Source organism: Gigantopelta aegis, chromosome 3, assembly GCF_016097555.1.
Source record: "Gigantopelta aegis isolate Gae_Host chromosome 3, Gae_host_genome, whole genome shotgun sequence".
Classification (NCBI taxonomy): domain Eukaryota; kingdom Metazoa; phylum Mollusca; class Gastropoda; order Neomphalida; family Peltospiridae; genus Gigantopelta; species Gigantopelta aegis.
Genome location: NC_054701.1, coordinates 77,725,953 through 77,748,701, shown reverse-complemented (window position 1 = coordinate 77,748,701; position 22,749 = coordinate 77,725,953). Strand labels below are relative to the sequence as shown.

Here is a 22,749-nt window from a genome sequence, read left to right as displayed (position 1 = left end):
TAGCTGTAAAACATGATACACACATAATTTGTGAATGTAATGAGTCTCACATTTAAAAAAATCTTTAATTGTGTCATATTTGACATCATGAATCACCATCATTGTTCATCATATTCTGTTACTATGTTGCTGTTTTCTGTTATTACATGATAATAAGTTTTGATGAGAGATTTATATTGTTACATTAAAGACATAGAACCTTGTTATTAGATAATTTAAAACAGATTCGGCTGTTACATTAGCTTTTTACTCTTTAATTACAAGATCTTGCTTAAGTTATCAAGTTTACAAAATGCAATATGTTTTTGGTTGTCCTAGAGTTTGTAGCAGAGCTTTTCAAATGCAATTTACGCAAAACCCCAAAATGGTAAGTACTTTGGTAACTAGCATCACTGGGTGTACAACAAAATAAAAATAAAGCTATTCTGTTTTAATTACAGTTGGACACACAGCTCCAAGAACTGGAAACTAAGCTGTCAGAAAAGGAAAGTCTTACTGAGAAACTTGGCCAGGAAGGTGTTGTTTTCCAGGAGGACAAGAAGAACCTACGTAACATGCTCAACAGTGCGGAGGAGAAAAACACAAGACTTGAATCGGACGTCAAGCAGGTCTGTTGAATTGTAGTCTTAATTAGGTGAATCAGGGGCATAGCGTCGTTTGGACTTCGAGGGGTGTGGATGGCAGGATGTAGCCCAGTGGTAAAGCGCTTTCTTGATGCACGGACAGTCTAGGGTCGATTGTCGTTCCAGCCAGTGCACCACGACTGGCTGTGGTATGTGCGATCCTGTCTGTGGGATGGTGCATATGAAAGATCCCTTGCTACTAATGGAAAATTGTAGTGGGTTTCCTCCTCTCTAACACTATATGTCAAAATTACCATATATTTGACATCTAATAGCCGATAATTAAAACAAATCAGTGGGTTCTAATGGTGTTGTTAAATGAACCAAACTTTTTGAGGGGGTAGGAGGTTCAAATATTGGACCTTTTTGTATACATTTTCCCTGGACAATGTTACTTATATGAATAGTTTTAATATTATACTGTAAAGAATGGCTTTAAATTTGCCAAACAATCTGAACCCCCCTCCATCCCACCCAGCCTATTCCCCTGAGTAAATTTAGTTCTCCATGATGATACTATCAAATAATGATTTTTGAATGTCTAATAAAGCGTAATACCCACAGGTGAGTATTTTACCACTCCGTGACATCTCTAAAATGTTTAAGAAATAAAGTTAAAGTTTTGTTTTGTTTTGACACCATTAGAGCACATTGATCATCGGCTATTGGATGTCAAACTTTAGTAATTCTGACATGTAGTCATCAGAGGAAACGCATTACTTTTTTCCTAGTTCAGCAAGGGATCTTTTATATGCACTATCCCACAGACAGGATATCACATACCACAGCCTTTGATGTACCAGTCATGGTGCACTAGTGGCTGGAACGAGAAATAGCCCAATGGGCCCACCGATGGGGATTGATCCCCAACAGACCACACATCAAGTGAGCACTCTACCACTGGGCTACGTCCTGCCCCTTGAAAAAATAAATTCTGGTGGATAATTATTAGTTCCCTATCGGTCTAACCGACTCTGTCTGTCTGTTCATCCCAGTTATAGTTTTTCGGATGTTTTTTTCACAATGCCTTGAGATATTGAGCTGAAATATGTGTATAGCTTTATCATGTACTGTTACAGGTCAAGTTTGACTTTCATGGCGATTTACCCATTTTGGACAGAGTTATGGCCCATGAACTTAGTAGCTAAAAAAAAAAAAAAATTGGATTTATTTTTGGGAGGGTGCAATTCCTGAAAATATATTGAGATGAATTTTGTATATAACTTTAAATGTCGTTACAGATCAACTTTAACTTTCCATGGCTATTTACCCATTTTCACAGAGTTATGGCCCTTGAATTTAAGAGATATGAAAATTTGTTGGACCCAGTAGGTGACATGTATTGCTTCAGCTGTACTCTCAGAATGCTTGTTGAGTTTTGCAATTAAATTGATTTGGACCAGTTATTCTGTAAATTCGAGAACCAGGGTCAAACCCTAAACATTTTCACCAAGATTGACATTAATATGTATGCCAAAATGTATCTACCTAATATTAATGCTTGAATGAATATGTGATCTTTTAGATAACTGGTTTAATGAACTTCTCGTTAATTTATTTAGCTTGAGGAGAAGGTTAAACAAATTCAGAGTCAGTTACAGGAGAAGACGAGTCGACTGGGAGAGTTGCAGGCCGCACTGGACGAGAAACAAGCGAAGATCAGCCACACCGAGCAGGAGAGTGAACACCAGAGTAGCAAGTTGTCTGAGACCCAGCAAGAACTGAACAGTGTAAGAGATTAGTTTTAATATCTGAGACAGTAAGAACTGGACACTGTAAGAGATTAGTTTAAATATCTGAGACACAACAAGAACTGAACACTGTAAGAGATTAGTTTTAAATATCTGCCTCACAGCAAGAACTGAACACTGTAAGAGATTAGTTTTAAATATCTGAGACACAGCAAGAACTGAACACTGTAAGAGATTAGTTTTAAATATCTGAGACACAGCAAGAACTGAACACTGTAAGAGATTAGTTTTAATATCTGAGACACAGCAAGAACTGAACACTAACAGATTAGTTTTAAATATCTGAGACACAGCAAGAACTGAACACTGAAAAAAATTAGTTTTAAATATCTGAGATACGGCAAGAACTGAACATTGTAAGAGATTAGTTTTAAATATGTTACACAGCAAGAACTGAACACTGTAAGAGATTATCTAAAACACGGTGAGAACTGAACACTGTAAGAGACTAGTTTTAAATATCTGTTACTCTGCAAGAACTGAACAATGTAAGAGATTAGTTTAATATCTGAGACACAGTGAGAATTGAACACTGTAAGAGATTAGTTTTAAATATCTGAGACACAGCGAGAACTTAACACTGTAAGAGATTAGTTTAAATATCTGAGACACAGCAAGGACTGAACACTGTAAGAGATTAGGTTTAAATATCTGAGACAGCAAGAACTGAACACTGTAAGAGATTAGTTTAAATATCTGAGACACAGCAAGAACTTGACACTGTAAGAGATTAGTTTAAATATCTGAGACGGCAAGAACTGAACACTGTAGGAGATACGGTTTAAATATCTGAGACACAGCAAGAACTGAACACTAAGAGATTAGTTTAAATATCTGAGACACAGCAAGAACTGAACACTAAGATATTAAGTTTAAATATCTGTTCACTGTTATCTGAGACTCTGCAAAAACTGAACACTGTTAGAGATTAGTTTTAAATATCTGTTACCCAGTGAGAACTGAACACTTAAGAGATTAGTTTTAAATATCTGAGACGCTGCAAAACCTGAGCACCTTAAAAGATTAATTTTAAATATCTGTTTTAGTGTGACCGGCCTCGGTGGCGTCGTGGTTAGGCCATCGGTCAACAGGCTGGTAGGTACTGGGTTCGGATCCCAGTCGAAGCATGGGATTTTTAATCCAGATACCGACTCCAAACCCTGAGTGAGTGCTTCGCAAGGCTCAATGGGTAGGTGTAAACCACTTGCACCGACCAGTGATCCATAACTGGTTCAAAAAAGGCCATGGTTTGTGCTATCCTGCCTATGGGAAGTGCAAATAAAAGATCCCTTGCTGCTAATTGGAAAGAGTAGCCCATGAAGTGGCGACAGTGGGTTTCCTCTCAAAATCTGTGTGGTCCTTAACCACATGTCTGACGCCATATAACCGTAAATAAAATGTGTTGAGTGCATCGTTAAATAAAACATTCCTTTCTGTTTTCTGGTTTAGTGTTATCTGAGACACTGCAAGAACTGCAAGGTTTTTTTGATTAATTGGTTTTTGACTGTTTTAAAACATTTTTTTAAATATAGGTTCGTGTCACACTACAGGAGAAAAACAGTAGTCTAAAAAATCTCCAGAAAGAGATGTCGGAACTGAAAACAGAATCACAGAATTTACTGCACCAAAAAGAACAGCAGCTAAATGATACGAAACTGGAACTGGGAAAAGTAAGATTTTGTTTATTTGTCAGTCACAAATTTAAAACTTCTTATTCTGTAAATCCTTTCTGATATAAAGATTTCTTAAAGATAATAATAAGTCTTAGAACACCGGAGCTATGTGGATAAGAGTTGAGGAATTATAAATTCAGTGGAAAATATATCGGTCAAGTAATTTTGTTATTTTAATTAGTTTCAGGAGAAGGTTGAACAGATTCAGAGTCAGTTACAGGAGAAGACGAGTCGACTGGGAGAGTTGCAGGCCACACTGGACGAGAAACAGGCGAAGATCAGCCACACCAAGCAGGAGAGTGAACACCAGAGTAGCAAGTTGTCTGAGACCCAGCAAGAACTGAACACTGTAAGAGATTAGTTTTAAATATCTGCGTCACAGCAAGAACTGAACACTGTAAGAGATTAGTTTAAATATCAGACACAGTAAGAACTGAACACTGTAAGAGATTAGTTTAAATATCAGACACAGTAAGAACTGAACACTGTAAGAGATTAGTTTAAATATCAAACACAGCAATAACTGAACACTGTAATAGATTAGCTTTAAATGTCTGAAACACAGCAAGAACTGAACACTGTAAGAGATTAGTTTTAAATATCTGAAAAACAGGAAGAACTGAACTCTAAGAGATTAGGTTTAAATATCTGTTACACAGCAAGAACTGAACACTGTAAGAGATTAATTTTAAATATCTGTTACACTGTAAGAGATTAGTTTTAACTATCTGTTACACTGCAAGAACTGAACACTGTAAGAGATTAGCTTTAAATGTCTGAAACACTGTAAGAGATTAGTTTTAAATATCTGAAACACAGCAAGAACTGAACTCTTAAGAGATTAGTTTTAAATATCTGTTACACAGCAAGAACTGAACACTAAGAGATGAGTTATAAATATCTGTTTCAATGTCAGAGTAGCAAGTTATCTGAACTACTGCACAAATTAAACACTGTGGAAATTACATGTCCAAAAGAAGGAAGTGCTTGACATTGCTCCAGAGTTGTAAAAAATTAATTTTAAAGATCTGTTTCAATGTCTCTTTTTACAAACATTTGATCCAAGCTGTAATTTGTTTTAGACAAAATTAAAGTCACATTTAGAAGTCAAATATTTTCTGTGGTAAGATCTTCATTTGACATAATTATTGTTTAATACATCTTCTACAATTGTTTTTAATCTTAGGTTCGTGCCACACTTGAGGAGAGAGACAGTAGTCTCGAAAATCTGCAGAAAGAGATATCGGAACTGAAAGCAGAATCGCAGAATTTACTGCACCAGAAAGAGCAGCAGTTAAATGATACAAAACTGGAACTGGAAAAAGTGAGAATAATAACATACTATCAGTTACAGACATACAGGGCTACCTCTGGCACTCGCCAAATTCACCAAATGCGAATTTTATTTTAATTTGGCGAAATAATTTCAGGTACTGTATTTTCCTGTGTATTATGCGCACTTTTTCCCCAGAAAATACAGGTTAAAAATGGGGGTGCGCACTATACATAGCAATAGAAAAAATATCTTTTAAAAATGTCCAGCGATCACCCATGAAAAATCGCCGATCGGTAGTTTACGGTACTTTATAGGTTATTGACAGTGTTCATTACAACGAAACGCCAAAACCCTCTTAAAAATCGCTTTTCACTTGTGATGGTTGTAATACATGCAAAATAAATCTACAAAAGTATCCATACCTTGCTAAAAAGTACACAAAAATGACAAAACTGGACCGTAAATACTTTTAATTTCCACAAGATTTAATTCGGCCATTTCCGGCAAACGGGAAATATACCATACTATTATTAATTTAGAAATCTCGCGCATTCACGTTAGCCACGAGAACGAAATGTAATATGCTATATTTTTGTTTTCATATATTTATTACCGGTAGTAATTTACAGTGTATATAACTGTTTTGATTTATGCACGTGTGAGTCTGTGACATGTACTAGCCTTTATTTAATGTGACATATAGGTCTATGTACTGAAATACCTAACTTAAGTTTTGTTTCTTGAATATACCGCTTCTTTCGCTTTTTGTTAATTTTGGTGACGGGGAAAACGGTACATCTTGCATTGACTGTCGATTTTGTGGTTTAAAAAAACGGTGCGCATTATATTGTGGTTTATGTTTTTTTTCTTGGAATAAACGTTCAAAGTGGGGGGTGCGCATTATACACCGGTGCGCATAATACATGGGAAAATACGGTAATAATTGACATTTTAAAGAAAATATCTGTTGATTTCTGCAATTTTTGAAGTTTAATAGACAATTTGATGAAATGTTTTGTTCACCGAGAGCTAGCCCTGCATGTACAGGGTACGATAAAATACATGCCTGGTAACTTATAGACAGCGACACATTTATCAAGTTTATTTATTTCCTTTATTACTACTATAAAATCCTTCAGAGACCCACTGATACTTTGTTCTTCATTCATATCACTGTTCTAATTGTAGTGATTCTTTAATGTGTATGTTATACAGAGAATAATACATGAGTGGCCATTAGATACTATTTATCTCACAACAAGTTGTTTTAAAATGCTACCGAATTGACTACAAGTTTTTTTTTTTCTGAGACGATTGTTTTCTAAATTGAACACAATGTTTTGTTTTTTGTTTTGTTTCCTAAACATGTTTACTTTTCATCCTACTCAAACAAAAGTGAAATTATTTACAAAAAACATTTTCATAGCATGATGGGACTGTATAGGTTTATCCACAATTTATTTCTCCATTTCAACATCACAGACTCTTTGTTTCACTCTTGGTGTCCATTTTCACATGTTGAAACTAAGGTCTGTGACTTTTAGGGAGTCGGTGTGAATATCTTAAACTGCACATTCGTTGTAATAGATTTACTGTGGAGAATGATTGCTCGCCTACCACCATAACTGGAAAATAATCTTCAGCGTCTTCTTGATGTCTGACTGACACTGATAGCTTATTCATTGTATTAAAATTTTATATTAACACGGTTGCAGGGTTCGACGTATCCACTTGCTATTTGTCTCAGATAATGAATTTTCGGTCTGGGCTAGTGAAAATTATCAATTGTATTAATTTATTATAATACAAAGGGCACTAACCAAAGGTTCTGTGAGGGCTAGGACTTTGTCAAACATTTGTTGAACACTGCAGGTTGATGTTTCTTTTGAATAACCAAATTCTAAAAAAACATTTTAAAAATTAAGAACTTTCAACCACCAACTAAATCTCCCCCCCCTCCCCAAACCACCAAAAACACCTCCACATGTGTTTATAATCTGTTTGGGGTTGGGGAGAATGCACATGGTATACGGTCAGATCAGTAATTCATGAAAAGTGAAACTGGTAAATGTTTTTCTTCATTTCTTGTGTAGGCTATTTCTTGTTCCATCCAATGCACCATGACTGGTATATCAAAGGCTGTGGTATGTACTACCCTGTCTGTGGAATGGTGCATATAAAAGATCCCTTGCTGCTAATTGAAAAGAGTAGCCCATGAAGTGGCGACAATGGGTTTCCTCAATATCTGTGTGGTCCTTAACCATATGTCTGATGCCATATAACCGTAAATAAAACGTGTTGAGTGCGTCGTTAAATAAAACATTTCTTTCTTCTTTCTTTCTTGTGTAGGCTCAAGCTGGACTTGAGACGAAGGACTCACAGCTGGAGGATCTCACCACACAGTTACAATCTGTGAGCAGACAGTATCAAGATGAGGTCAGTATGTTGGTAAGAATAGCATGGTGGCAACACTGGAGTGATCGTGTAAGATTACTGGATTTCAGATTACCTGATTAATATATATGACACTGTTATCTGGAGAGACATTAAAGATTCATTTATTACACAATCTGACTGAATTTTCACTAATTTGTCTATCAACTGTTTCATCTGTCTGTCTGTCCATCATTCCATCCATTTAACCAATAGCAAATCATTTGAAACAGAAATCCATGTGTCATCCACCTGACCATCCATCCATCCATCCATCCATCCACCATCCATGTTGGATCCATCCATGCATCCATCCATCCATCCACCATCCATGTTGGATCCATCCATGCATACATCCATCCACCATTCCATCCATCCATTCATCCATCCATTCATTCATCCATCCATCCATCCATCCATCCATCATTCCATCCATTTAACCAATAGCAAATCATTTGAAACAGAAATCCATGTGTCATCCACCTGACCATCCATCCATGCATCCATCCATCCATCCACCATCCATGTTGGATCCATCCATGCATCCATCCATCCATCCACCATCCATGTTGGATCCATCCATGCATACATCCATCCACCATTCCATCCATCCATTCATCCATCCATTCATTCATCCATCCATCCCTCCCTCCCTCCCTCCCTCCCTCCCTCCCTCCAATCGATTCATCCATTGACCTATACATCCATTCATCCATGTCTGTCCATCCATCCATCCGTCTGTCCGTCCGTCCGTCCGTCCGTCCATCCATCCATCCATCCATCCATCCATCCATCTATGCAACCATCCATTTGTCCCTCCCTCCCTCCCTCCCTCCCTCCCTCCCTCTATCCATCCATCCCTCCAGTCCATTCATCCATTAACCTATACATCCATCCATCCATCCATGTCTGTCCATCCGTCCGTCTGTCCGTCCCATCCATCCATCCATCCATCCATCCGTCCACCCATCCACCCATCCATCCATCCATCCATCATCCATGTTGGTTCCATCCATGCATGCATCTATCCTTCCCTCCTTCCCTTCCTCCCTCCATCCCTCCCTCCCTCCATCAACCATTCATCCATCGACCTATCCATCCATCCATCCATCCATCCATCCATCCATCCATCCATCCATCCATCCATCCATCTATTCACCCATCCATCCACCCATCCATCTATGCAACCATCCATCTATGCAACCATCAATCTATCCTTCCATCCATCCCTCCAATCCATATTTTAATTGAGATCAATATTTATAATTTTTATACTTCTGCCACCAATATTGTGTACATGTTTAACTTCTAGAGTGCATCAAGTGATGAGATGCGACTTCAGTTGAGAGATAAAGAATCACAGCTGGAAGAAGAAATCAGAAAGTCTCAGTCACGGTAAATAGTTAATTAATCTGATTAATCTTTGTATTTTTCCTCAAAGTATTACTTCTAACATATATCTGTCTACCCTTGTAAAATTTAATGTACTTTCAACTCTTTTGATTGATGCTTTTAAAAGTAATACTTTGAAGAAATGACTCATACATATAATGACAAAACAGCTTTATTTAAAGTTGTATACAGCTTTAAATTGTTATAATTTTTTTATTTTGTGTGTGCTTATATCCACTTACCATCAAGGATGCTGTCTAAGGCACTACAGGGAACATTTTGTTTTCAAAATCTTGATTAGTAATATTTGTAGTCTATTGAAAATTGATTAGCACATACTGTTTAATATTTTAAAATTGTGTAGGGATCTCTGAAACTTTTGTAGCAAATCGCGACTCGATACTGAACAAATTATTCCCAGGGGCCCTATTTTCGAAGCCATCTTAGCGCTACGAAATCGTAAAACTGTCGTAGGTTGTGACGTCACTACAGCGCACGCCATAGTGACGTCATAGCTTACGATGATTTCACGATTTCTTAGGCTAAGATAGCTTCGAAAATATGGGCCCTGGTACATATCTCAGCTATCTGGGCTGTCTGTTTAGTTGATAGTGAGAAAAACAATTGGTGTGGTGGCCAACCCAGAACCTGCCAGTCTCTATACCAATGAGGCTGGTTTTATTTTCAGGGCATCATATTTCACATATCTGTTCACATGTCGGTTACCTTACATTAAGTTTATGCGAACCACCAGTTGATTACATTGTGAACCATTCTCAAAGTGATTTTACTAATATTGAAGAAACTGTTCGTTAATGATTTGCAATAAGAAAAAAATTATGTTATTTTGCTTTAACTTAGAGTATCAGCAGGAAATATTGTCAATATAATGTACGTTCAGTGGAAGTTTTAAATAATTAATTGGGTTACACAAATATATTTAATGTTAATGAACAATCATCAACTGACTTCTGGTTACCTAAGATGTAGAAATGTAGTCCATTTACTTTGTTATCTACAGGGGGCGGGATGTAGCCCAGCAGTAAAGCACTCGGCTGATGCTGGTTGGTCTAGGATCAATCCCTATCGGTGGGCCCATTGGGCTGTTTCTCTTTTCAGCCAGTGCACCACGACTGGTATATCAAATGCCGTGGTATGTGCTATCCTGTCTGTGGGATATTGCATATAAAAGAGTCCTTGCTGCTGATGGAAAAAAGTATCAGGTTTCCTCTCTAAGACTGTATGTCAAGACATAGAAAATGTTTGACATCCAATAGCTGATGATTAATAAATCAATCTGCTCTAGTGGTGTCGTTAAACAAAACAAACTTTTAACGTTTTGTGTTTTCTACAGGGAACAGAAGATTGGTGAACTAGAATCATTGATTGAAACCAACAAAAGTGAATTACAGAGACTGGAAAATGAAAGAGGAGATTTGTTCGCAAAGGTAATTTCTTTTCTACTTAACCTGACTTCTTACAACAGAAGGGGCGGGACGTAGCCCAGTGGTACAGCATTCGCTTGATGCATAGTCGGTCTGGGATCGATCCCCTTCTGTGGGCCCATTGGGCTATTTCTCGTTCCAGTCAGTGCACCACGACTGGTATATCAAAGGCCGTGGTATGTACTACCTTGTCTGTGGGATGGTGCATATAAAAGAACCCTTGCTGCTAATCGAAAAGAGTAGCCTATTAAGTGATGACAGTGGGTTTCCTCTCTCAATAACTGTGTGGTCTTTAACCATAGGTCTGATGCCATATAACTGTAAACAAAATGTGTTGAGTGAGTCGTTAAATAAAACATTTCTATATTTCTTTTTTTCTTTCTGAAAGCTGTTAATAGTTTCCTAAGGTATCAAATAAGTAAAAGTGGCTTCTACAATATTGCAATTTTTAAATAAAACAAAGATCATGATTACATATAAATATCCAAAAACCGCTGTCATCTTGATGAGAAGTTGGCCTAGCTTGTTGAGGTTAAAACACGCCTGTTAACATTTTTTCTTTACAGTTTGCAGTATTGTTTAATACAATGAATATTATTAGGTTTAAATATGTAGGTTTTTCAAAATAATTGATTAAAAAAATTATTTTATACAAAATTAGTTTTATAAAGAATTGCTGACTAAATGATAGTGATTTAATTTCTGTTTTCAGATAGAAGCTGGTGAAGGGATTGATGCTGCTTTGAATCAACTCAAACAAGAAAATGTGAGCAGTGAATTATCCAAACTCTAAAGGCAGATTATTTTTGTATCCTACTTGTTTTCTCCCTTTCATAAATTAACCTGAGAGGAAGGAAAGCAGAGTGCAGTTTGTATAGTATGATGTCACTAATCGCTATGCAAGTTTAGAGATTGCTACACAATTCTGTAATGTTAAGTACTATAGTCCTTCCCACAGGGAATGCCGTTTTGTTACTGTGATATTTGTTTTACAAGTTATTTATTTCTGAGCTGATTGTTTTCTAAATTGCACACAAAAATAGTGTTTTTTAATTTATTTTCAAAACACTTTTACTTTACTTCTTACGTCACATCAAACTGAAAGTATTTACAAAATAAATTGTTCATGAAGGTTGGGACGGACTATCATTGCTAATAAATTTTCATACTGATAGCAAATGTTTTTAATAAAAATTTTGAAAACAAAATATTCCATTGAAGGGTGTCATTAAATAAAGCAAACTTTAACTTTATACCATGGCTTTTGATAAACTAATCGACTGTAAAACAAATTCCAAGACTTAACAACTAATGATTAGACAAATGTACAACTTATATCAATACCTTCCCCAAAATGTTAATATTTGTTTCCTGACCCTTCCCTTTTAAGTTGACCCCCCTGAGTTAGAAAATAATATTTTATATTATGAAACCCCCAAAACATTTCTTTCCTTTCAGTCGAGTTTGCAAGAGAAGATCGCCAGTCTCCAGGACACTTTACAAACTCAGACGTCTGACAGCAGTGAGAAGCAGGAGGCTCTGCACAGACAGCTGCAGGACGTTCGCAGTCAGCTGCAGACGGCGCAGGACAAGGAACAGAAGCTACAGGCGCTGGTGGATGAGAAGTCGGAGAAACTTAACACGCTGATGCAGAAAAACCAACAGCTGGAAGGAGATCTCACAACCAAGGTGCAGCTTTTGTTATCTTCAAATTTTATTTTGTCGAAATTAATATATATGATTTTAAAATAAAATTTTCATATTACAGTGAAACCTGTCTAAACCGGACCATGCCCGATTTATAAATGTATAAAAGCTAATAAAAAAATGTAGCAGGTTGCCTCTGAAGAGTGTGTAGACCGGCCTCGGTGGCGTCGTGGCAGGCCATCGGTCTACAGGCTGGTAGGTACTGGGTTCGGATCCCAGTCGAGGCATGGGATTTTTAATCCAGATATCGACTCCAAACCCTGAGTGAGTGCTCCGCAAGGCTCAATGGGTAGGTGTAAACCACTTGCACCGACCAGTGATCCATAACTGGTTCAACAAAGGCCATGGTTTGTGCTATCCTGCCTGTGGGAAGCGCAAATAAAAGATCCCTTGCTGCCTGTCGTAAAAGAGTAGCCTATGTGGCAACAGTGGGTTTCCTCTAAAAAAATCTGTGTGGTCCTTAACCATATGTCTGACGCCATATAACCGTAAATAAAATGTGTTGAGTGCGTCGTTAAATAAAACACTTCTTTCTTTCTGAAGAGTGTACTACCAAATCACAAATCCCATAGATGACAATGGTAACATGTGGCTAAAACACCTACCTGTAGCATAATAATTGACATAAACAGCATGGATATAAATACTATCACCCCTCACACTTAAGGTGAATAAAAAAATATTGGTGTTCAAGCTGCTCATTTCAGAGATAACAGTTATTGTCTCTGACTACCCTAGTTCCGCACAAAATTTTAGTACTTTTTTTTTTTTACAGGTACCCCATACATGGTGGTACTTGATGAAATAAAATTGCATACATGTTTTGCCCAGATGAAACTTAATTATTTTTTTAACAACCAACACACATATTTATCACCAATCACAGGACTTGTGTTAACTTCTCTATCAAAAGTTCATTGCACCTCGAACTTTGGCCCAGCTGGAAGTTATTTGGGTTAGTACTACCTGAAGAGAATGTGTTAGAAATACCAAATGTTTGACATTCAATAGCTTATGATTAATTAGGCAGTTTTTTCTAGTGGTGTTTTTTTTTTAACAAAACAAACTTTACCGTTTGCTATTCAGTAATAGTAGCCTATGTGTTTTTTCTAACAAACTAAGCTTAGCTACATTGATTAAATAATGTGTTGTTAAAGAAACTTTCTGTTCTTCTTCTGTAGAATGAATTGCTCCTGGCAGCTGAGGCAGCTAAATCAAGTCAGAGAGTTGATCTTGAAAACCACATCAAGACACATGAGAACTTCGCTTCGGAGAAAAATGCCGAACTTGCCAAAGTCAGGCAGCAGTTAGAACAGGTATTCACCCAGAATTAAATCTTAAGTATGTAGATGTTCAGTAATTAAACTGAACCAGAAATATTCTTAACAATTTGTTAAATTTCTAATTTTCTGAAATTGAATCAAATGCAACAGAATTAAAGCTTATTAAATATATAATTTCTCAAATGTTTTATTCTTTTGTCAAATTGTAATAAAGGTTTATAAATTTCCGAATTCCTATTTACTTTGCAACTTAAAGCAAAGTGGAAGTGTCCTAGTTCATTTATTATTGTGCAAATTTATTGGTCATTATTATTTATTATTCATTGTTGCATATTTATATTTTTATCTGTATTGTTTGTGTGTTGGGGTGAATTGATACAGTTAACTTAGTTGAACTGAATTGTAAAAGTTGAGTTCTTTGACTTTACTTGTTTTATTTTAGAAGTCATGAAATAATAAATTGTAATTATCATTTTAAGTGTGCTCTCAGACTTACAAATGAAAATTAAAAAATCTTATGTAATACATATTATAAATATTTAAAAGAAATATTCAGGTTTCCTTTAACTAAATTGATGTGATGTTTTTAGACCCAAGCTGAAGTTTCTGCAAGAAAAGATAAAATAGTTGAGTTGGAAACTCGCGTGTTTGAGCAAGGTGAAAAGTTCACCCAGTTACAGCTTCAGTGCAGCACCTTAGAACGAGAACTCAATGAAAAGGTTTGACTTTTATTTTAAACTTTCTAATATGTTTCTTTGCCACTCCTCCCTGTTTATATAAAAAAAATTCAAATGTTTTTCTTTGCCATTTCTCATTTATAAAAATATTTCAAATGTTTTTCTTTGCCATTCTTCCCTGGTCTCTCTGTCTGTGTTTCTCTATTGCTCTGTCTCCACCTCTATTGGGGGGGGGGGGGGGCGGGATGTAGCCCAGTTGTAAAGCACTCGCTTGATGCGTGGTCGGTCTGGGAACAATCCCCGTCGGTGGACGCATTGGGCTATTTTTCATTCCAGCCAGTGCTCCACGACTGGTATATCAAAGGCTGTAGTATGTACTACCCTGTCTGCGGGATGATGCATATAAAAGATCCCTTGTTGCTAATCGAAAAGAGTAGCCCATGAAGTGCTCAATATCTGTGTGGTCCATATCCATATACCTGACACCATATAACCGTAAATAAAATGTGTTGAGTGTGTCGTTAAATAAAACATTTCCTTCCTTCCTTCCACCTCTGTTGGAGCGGGATCTAGCTGAGTCAGTAGAGCAGTCACCCAATGTGCTTGGGTCATAGGATCGAATCTCCTCAGCAGACCCATTGGGTTTTCCCATTTTGACTAGTATCACCACATACAAATACAGCGGGATTTAACTCGGTCAGTTGAGCGTTCACCCGAGGTGCTTGTGTCACAGGATCGAACCACCTCGGTGGATCCATTCAACTGATTGGGTTTTTTCCTGTTCCAATCAGTGCACCATAACTGGTCAAAGGCTGTGGTATGTGCTTTCCTGTCTGTGGGAAAGAGCATATAAGGTATCTCACCACTATTGATTATACATTGGTGACAGTACAAATATAAAGCCAAGCACTGACTAAATTATTAACAGTAGGTGCTATATACTACCTGACATGAAGAGAACAGCCTCTGTGACAGGATTTAAGTAAATAAAATTGATACTTCGCCACCTGCAATTTTAATTATCCACTCTCCTAAGCACATGGGCTAATGGAGGGGAGGCTACTCTCGTTAAATATATGTACCACAGGCATAGCAAACAATGGTCTTGCTTGTAGCTAAGCAGATATGCATCTGTCAGTTTGATATGCCAAAATCAAGAGGCAATGTTACCCTTCCAATATTCCATAATCATACTGTCAAGTCTGTTCAGACACCAACATAATAAAATAAAGAAAAGAGGTACTCTTTTTCATGGAACTAAATTCGTCGCCTACACGTCGCTCATTGGCTGAAATAGCGGTGTGATCCCATAAAGGATCCCTTTCTGCATTCGAAAAAATTTATCGGGTTTCCACTGATGACTACGAGTCAGAATTATCAAAAGTTTGACATCCAATAGCCGATAATTAATTAATCAATGTGCTCTAGTGGTGTCATTAAACAAAACAAAACAGACTTTGACGTGTCTGTTAATGGGGAGCAGGTGCCTCCAAGCATAATATTTTATTCATGATTTTGTTTGTAATATTTTCTGGGTGGGAAGGGAGACACTCTGTGAGTTTTCTTTTTTTGATTACATTTTGTTAAGCAGTAACTCTAAAGCTTTATTAGTAATGCAAAATTGTACATGTTTACTATACAGAAAGAAGCGTTCAGTCAGCTGGATGCTGAGAAAACAGAGACTGAGAAAAATCTGTCATCCGTCCAGAAATCCTGGAATGAAACAAAAACTGAATTGTCTAAAGTGGAACAAAATCTTGAAAATGTAAGTTTCTTTACACATGTAATTTTAGTACATTAAAATGTCTTAGTGATTTATAGTAAATACAGATCTGTTCATATGTGCTGTATGTTTAGGTTTGTCAAAATAAAGATGGCAACTTGAAAATTTCATTTGTTTTCAGCATCACCTGTCCTCAAACTAGTGCATATTCCCCTAAGGATAGTAGTCTGGTTCGAACATCCCAACAGCAAATGGGATGGCTGAAGATTCTTCTACTGCGCACCCCTTCCTGTTCCAGTCATGTGACTGTAACTTCCTTCTTTTTCCTTCGCTTTTGTGGTTTGGATGTCTGTTCTTTCGCTAATGGAACAATGTAGTAGGTTTCCTCTGAAAACTACGTGTCAGAATTACCACATGTTTAACATCCAATAGCTGATGATTAATTAATCAATATGCTCTACTGATGTTAAACAAAACAAAAATCTAATTTGTTTCTTCTCATGTACTCCAGACCAGGCATCAGAATAACTGTATGATAGACTCCATATAACCATAGTTTAAAATGTGCTGCAGTGTTGTTAAACATTACTTTCATTGCCTTGTGTTTGCAGGCCATTAAATCACATTCCAGTGAAGTTGCATCTCTTAAGGAAACTATAGGACAATTAAATTCCGAAAAACAGACCATGCAGGAGAAAATAGAACAGCAGGTAAGTTGACAGTGCGATGGGCAGTGGATATAAAAGATTGTATAACTATGCTTTACTATTTTATTTATGTGATGAGACCACCATTAAAATAATTGTCCCTTGTGAAATGTGCTATTTTAAGTAGGCTACTTCTTTAAATTTTATGTAATAATTATATATATAAGAAGACAGAAAGAAATTATCAGTCATAAAAATGAGGGTCAGCAAAGAGTTGCCTTTTATTTTGTTTTTGATATTATGTAATGGTGAATGAAATAATTGAATTGAATCGAGGAGTTTAAAAGTCTGGTACATAATTTGATCAAAAATATTATGTCACTAATTTATGGAATCAGTACTTTGATGTTACTATCAATTTATATATTAAAAAAAAAAACTTACTTAATTCTTGTTTCAGTATATTGAATTTCATAATTGTTATTATCAAATATAAAGTGGTGCAGTGATTCTATAAATATAAACTTGGCCGTGTTATTGCAGCAAGCACTGCTAGGAGAAAAGGATGGTTTACTGAAAAGCACGAGTTCCCAACTGGACGAGATGAAGAACGAGCTGGAGTCGACGAGACACAAACTGGGAGAGGTGGAAAAAGAGTTTGAAAAAGTAAGTGTTTTGTTTTTCATCATCCTTATAAAATGATCAAATTTGATTTTTTGCATTTACCATAGTTTGACACCCAATAACTGATGTATTTTTTGTGCTGGGGTGTCGTTAAACATTAATTCATTATAAAATGAGGGATGGTAAGGTGCTCGGTTGATGCGCGGTCGGTGTGGGATCAATCTCCATCGGTGGGCCCATTAGGCTATTTCTCATTCCAGCCAGTGCACCACGACTGGTATATCAAAGACAGTGGTATGTACTACCCTGTCTGTGGGATGGTGCATATAAAAGATCCCTTGCTGCCAATCGAAAAGAGGAGCCCATGAAGCGGCGACAGTGGGTTTCCTCTCTCAATATCTGTGTGGTTCTTAACCATATGTCTGATGCCATATAACCATAAATAAAATGTGATGAGTACATCATTAAATCAAACATTTCTTTCGTTCATTATAAAACATTAATTGAGCTACAATACTGTACACATAGTTATGGCTAAACAAAACAAATTCAGACTTACAGCTGAAATGTGCAACTAAATTATATACCTTTGGGGGGGGGGGGGGGGGGGGGGGGTTGCACAAATGAACTGAAAGAGAACAAAAATGTGCACTCTTTTGTATGACCCACTACACAGAGCATTGTTTTTTTCAGTTCATCCTTGCATGAGCCAAAAAAACAATTGCTGTCATTTTTTAAATATTTGTTTTAGTAGATACAATTTTCTCCCAACTTATTGGTAAAGGCACATATATTTACCTTCTTTCAAATAATTTTTCCTTGAACTTTTAATTTCAGGCAAAAGAAAGTAATTCCAATGAAGTATCTTCTCTGAAAAGTATGTTGGAAAACGAGAAAGTAGAAAACAGTAAAAACATTGAAAATTTAAAACAACAGGTGAGCTTTTGTTTAATGCCAGAATTATACATTTCACCAGTTTTAACCTGTAAAGGCCTTGAACTGTTTTCAAAAAGAGAAAAGTATAAACAGAAGTAACTTTGAACTGACTAGTGATTCTGCTATAAAGAATTTAAACGAAAGTACGTTTTGTGGGTGTAGTAAAATGGTTAATTGTGTTAAAACCTTTACAACACCTTTGTACAAAATCCCAAGATAGATTGGTTTTGACATTTTGAAATTTGTTTTATTTAGCAAACTTGCTTTATATGTGCTGTGCTGAATATGGTAGATAAACAAAACATGTCATTAACATTGAACAAAATGTCTCGTTTAATTTGGTAGTCGAGTAATTGTATTAAATTTTAAATGTTGGGCTTTTTTGTAGTTGTTTTGATCAATTCCTGTGGAATATTTTGTGTGTGTTCTTAGTTTTATTATTAATGTTGATGTTTATTTATTATTGTTAATTATTGTCTTTTTAAAAACTTTCTTAGATCGTGTCACTGACGGAAGAAAAAAAAAAACTGCTTGAAAGTAAGATTGGTATAGAGACTGAGCTCGCTGAGTACATTGGCCGACTTCAAACTAGGGAGGTGGAGGTGACTGCCATGAAGAAGAGCTTGGAGGAAGAGAAGGTAACTATAATTACAACAGATATAAGTGATAATTAGTGGTATTATTGATTGGACTGTCTGATTACCTTAATTTATGACTTATTTATTTACCTAGGTTGGTAGCTGTTATTGATTTTTTCACAGAATAAAGAAAAATCTTTTATAATGAGACTGATGCATTTTACTTAAACAATGCTTATCTGAATGCATAGTGGAAAATGAATATCTGCATTTTTAAGTTTCATTAGTTATTTTATATTCTTACAGGGTGTATACTACCAAATCAAATCCCATAGACGACAATAGTAACATATGTGGCTAAAACTCCTACCTGCAACGTATCAACCGACATAAACGCCATGGATATAAATACTACCACCCCTTACACTTAAAGTGAATCAGAAAAAAATGCGGGTCAAGCTGCTCGTTTCTGAGATAACGGGTAGCATCTATGACTACCCTAGTTTCGCACAAAATTCGAGTACTTTTTTTTTACAGGTACCCCATACATGTTTCAAGCACAAGGCTAATTGACACATTGGTACTAGATGAAATAAAATTGCACATTTTTTTTACCCAGATGAAACTATTATTTTTTACAACCAGCACACTCACATTTATAACCAATCACAGGACTTGTTGTGTTCACTTCTCTATCAAAAGTTGGGTGCACCTCGAACTTTGACCCAGCCGGAAGTTATTTGGTTTAGTACTACCTACACACCTGTTGGTGAGAACACCATGCGTTGTTTACATACATAAGTGTGTTAACAATTTCAAGACATACAACTGGCTGCTTCTAGGTGATGACCAGGTCACCGATGCCATACGTCCAATAAAAAAACAGCATGGTGGAAATCGATTAGACTGTGACGTATAGTTCACCTGTGATGTGTAAGTCAGCTGCAAGTGCAATGGCTGTAAATAACTTTGAGTCGAAAAAGATGTTAAAATTTGCTTAAAACCTGTTTTTTGAGGATATGTGAGAAATAGAATAATACATTCGTATCCATTAGATACCATTTATGTTACAACTTGTTGTTTCAAAACGTATCAAACTCGCTTTTGCTCGATACATTTAAAAACAACTCGTGAGATAAATGGTATCTAACAGTCACTCATGTATTATTCTCTATGTACATGTATGTGTTAGAACTATACGTTAATTTTAATGTCTTGACTATTGAATCCCCCATAAAGAATGGATATGCTCTCCTTAGCATTGATTTTTTCATGTTATTTGTAAATGATTGATGCTTCAGAGTTGAATAATTAAATGATTTCATCAGAGTGCAATTCTTGTAACAATTATAGAATCATTTTGGTTGAATACATACAGCAAAAACATACCAAGAAAATGCAAAATATGTTGAGCAGTTTACAAAATCAAATAACTTATACCACATCATTTAAAATTTCTGTAGCTGTTGTAAAATATTGTTTGAAGCAACAAAGAAATGATAGTTCTCAGTGTTAGCTCTTGGTTAGAACTAGGAGATAATTTTCCAAATTATATCTTAACACTTAAAACATTGCAACAGTTATTTTCTAGCAAAAGATCAATTACTATATGAAATTATTTCACCACATAGAAATAATATTCGCCAACTGTTTTAAAAATTCACATTTGGTGAATTTGGCAAGTGCCAGAGCTAGCCCTGAGTTCCACTATGACTATAGTTATATTTGAAACAGAAACTATACTACCATTGTTAAATCTCACTCCTACATGTTGGTATGTATGAATGAATGAATGAATGATTGAATGATTGTTTAACGACACCCCAATATGTTGGTATGAAGTATCATAATAATTATCAATTGAAAAAGTACCTAACAGTCACTCATGTATATGAGAATAATTATCAATAGAGATTGCTTGCTACTTGTTTATAGTTAAAACATCAATCTGAAGTGAATCAGCTGCAGTCGGAGTCAAAACAGAGAGAAGATGAACTGAAGCAGAAGCTAGCAGTGAAAGAAGAGGAATTCAGGAAAAGTCAGGTATCTCTATTTGTTTTTTGGTTTTCCATGTCTTAAAATATACAGTGCTGTCAATACTGCATAACATGATATGTAATTATGATGATTTTGCAAGCAGTTGTGAAAGCACTCCTCGAGAAAGTTTTTTAAAATGTTTAATGACACCACTAGAGCTCATTAGAGAAAGCCCACTTGATTTTTTCCTAATGCAGCAAGGAATCTTTTATATGCACTTTCCCAAAGACAGGAAAACACATACCACAGCCTTTGACCAATTGTTGTGCACTGGTTGGAATGAGAAAAAACTGTTAATAAATCAACCCTGGTGGTTCGATCTTGCGACGCAAGCACGTCAAGCGAGCACTCAACTGGCAGAGCTAAATCCTGCCCTGTACTCCTTGAGGTGAATGGGTTGCAAGATGGATGATTAAATTGCAATTTGTGACTGAAATGAAAAAGAAAAATTGTCTTCTCTAGATTATCATAAAATGCATGGACTATAAGATGTTTATACTCGTTTAAAGTTACTTGTAAGTTCATAATGATGCTATTTTGTTTTGTAGGAGGGCGAGAAGTCTAAAGATAGCGTTATTTCTGAATTATCAGAACAGGTAAACAAATACTTTGTAGTGATCCTGTATTCAATTTCATGGTTAACCAATTACAAGACTTCATATAATTTTTACTAACACATTATCAAGGTTGGCATTAATTTTGAAGTAAATGATTTGGAAATATTTTGTTCTTAACAAGTTCTATTATCATACCTCAAGTTCCACTCATCCATTTATTTGTACTCACCATATGATTTTAACAGGTGATCTCAAAATATTCAGTTATATAAAATTTATGTCCTGAAAAAGTTATGCATTTTTTTTTATACACACCACTGAATAGAGCTAGTTCATATATTAGCTTTTTACCCTATGTGTTACATGGCAGTTATATATAATAAATAAGTTTAGGCTATGTGGCAACCAGCCTCGGTGGTGTAGTGGTTAAGCCATCATATTTAGGTACTGGATTTGTATCCTGATGTGGGCTCCCATCCAGAGTGAGTTTTAAGGCCACTACACCGACTTCTCTCTCACTAACCGCTATTGACCAACCCACTGTCCTGGAGAGACATCCCAGAAAGTTGAGGTATGGCAAAGACATGGTACTTGAACCTTAATTGGATATAAGGTAAAAACAGTAGTGTGATTGTCCTGTCATTCTCTGCACCAAGTGTTAAGGCTGCTGTTCACAACATGACCTGGAGTGAAAATATTCCTTTCTCTTCTGTAAAATACACAATTTTGTGCTCATAAAATTTTAGAATCTATACTCAAATGTTTAATGATGCAGTTTGTATACATTGGTATGACATTAACAGTGTCTGCACTTAACTTTTTTTTTGAGTTGGCATCCGGGCAAGTGGTGACAGCACTTTCACTTGCCCAGATCTATTTTCACTTGCCCGAATAATACTTTTATTTATTTATTAATTATTGATTTAAAAAAAAAAAAAAAAATCGGTCGCCAAGCGGGCAACCTTACTGTGGGTTTTCAGTCGCCCATCATTGTTTTCATTCGCCAGGGGCGATCGGGCAACCGTTAAGTTCAAACCCTGCATTAATATCACAAGACATTACTAAAGACATGAGTCTAGATTTTAAAAAGTTTTATAAGCACAGTTTTATTAGACAAAAGATGTTTTATTTACAAGATTTAAAATATTTAGCTTTGTTGTATCACTGTTATAGAAATCTGTCCTGGAGAGCAAATGTCAGGAACTTGAAAGGAGAAAGGAAGAACTCGAGAAATTGACAACCGATTTACAAGAACAAATTGTTCTTACGGTAAGAAAGAATGCAAAATACTGTTTTATTTCCACTTCGTAGATATAACATTGTAGTATGACTACAAAATATCCAATTTATAAGAACAAGTAAGAAACAAAAATATTCCTTCTATGTC

General features: G+C 36.0%; 1 protein-coding gene across 2 annotated transcripts in view; it reads left to right on the top strand.

Annotated features, from left to right (window-relative positions):
• The window catches only part of LOC121369108 (early endosome antigen 1-like), a 52,241-nt gene that overhangs the window by 19,066 nt on the left and 10,426 nt on the right, over nt 1-22,749 (top strand). The window contains exons 12-31 of one of the 2 annotated variants that reach the window (XM_041493963.1): nt 441-608; nt 2,186-2,353; nt 3,907-4,044; nt 4,229-4,396; nt 5,234-5,371; nt 7,673-7,759; nt 9,069-9,151; nt 10,503-10,596; nt 11,306-11,359; nt 12,052-12,282; nt 13,482-13,616; nt 14,174-14,302; nt 15,903-16,025; nt 16,595-16,693; nt 17,174-17,296; nt 18,092-18,190; nt 18,688-18,828; nt 20,704-20,811; nt 21,354-21,401; nt 22,536-22,631. In XM_041493963.1, coding sequence (XP_041349897.1) covers nt 441-608; nt 2,186-2,353; nt 3,907-4,044; nt 4,229-4,396; nt 5,234-5,371; nt 7,673-7,759; nt 9,069-9,151; nt 10,503-10,596; nt 11,306-11,359; nt 12,052-12,282; nt 13,482-13,616; nt 14,174-14,302; nt 15,903-16,025; nt 16,595-16,693; nt 17,174-17,296; nt 18,092-18,190; nt 18,688-18,828; nt 20,704-20,811; nt 21,354-21,401; nt 22,536-22,631 — 2,430 coding nt within the window. Of the gene's footprint in view, nt 1-440; nt 609-2,185; nt 2,354-3,906; nt 4,045-4,228; nt 4,397-5,233; nt 5,372-7,672; nt 7,772-9,068; nt 9,152-10,502; nt 10,597-11,305; nt 11,360-12,051; nt 12,283-13,481; nt 13,617-14,173; nt 14,303-15,902; nt 16,026-16,594; nt 16,694-17,173; nt 17,297-18,091; nt 18,191-18,687; nt 18,829-20,703; nt 20,812-21,353; nt 21,402-22,535; nt 22,632-22,749 lie in introns of both variants that reach the window. The other variant, XM_041493962.1, reaches the window with a different exon arrangement.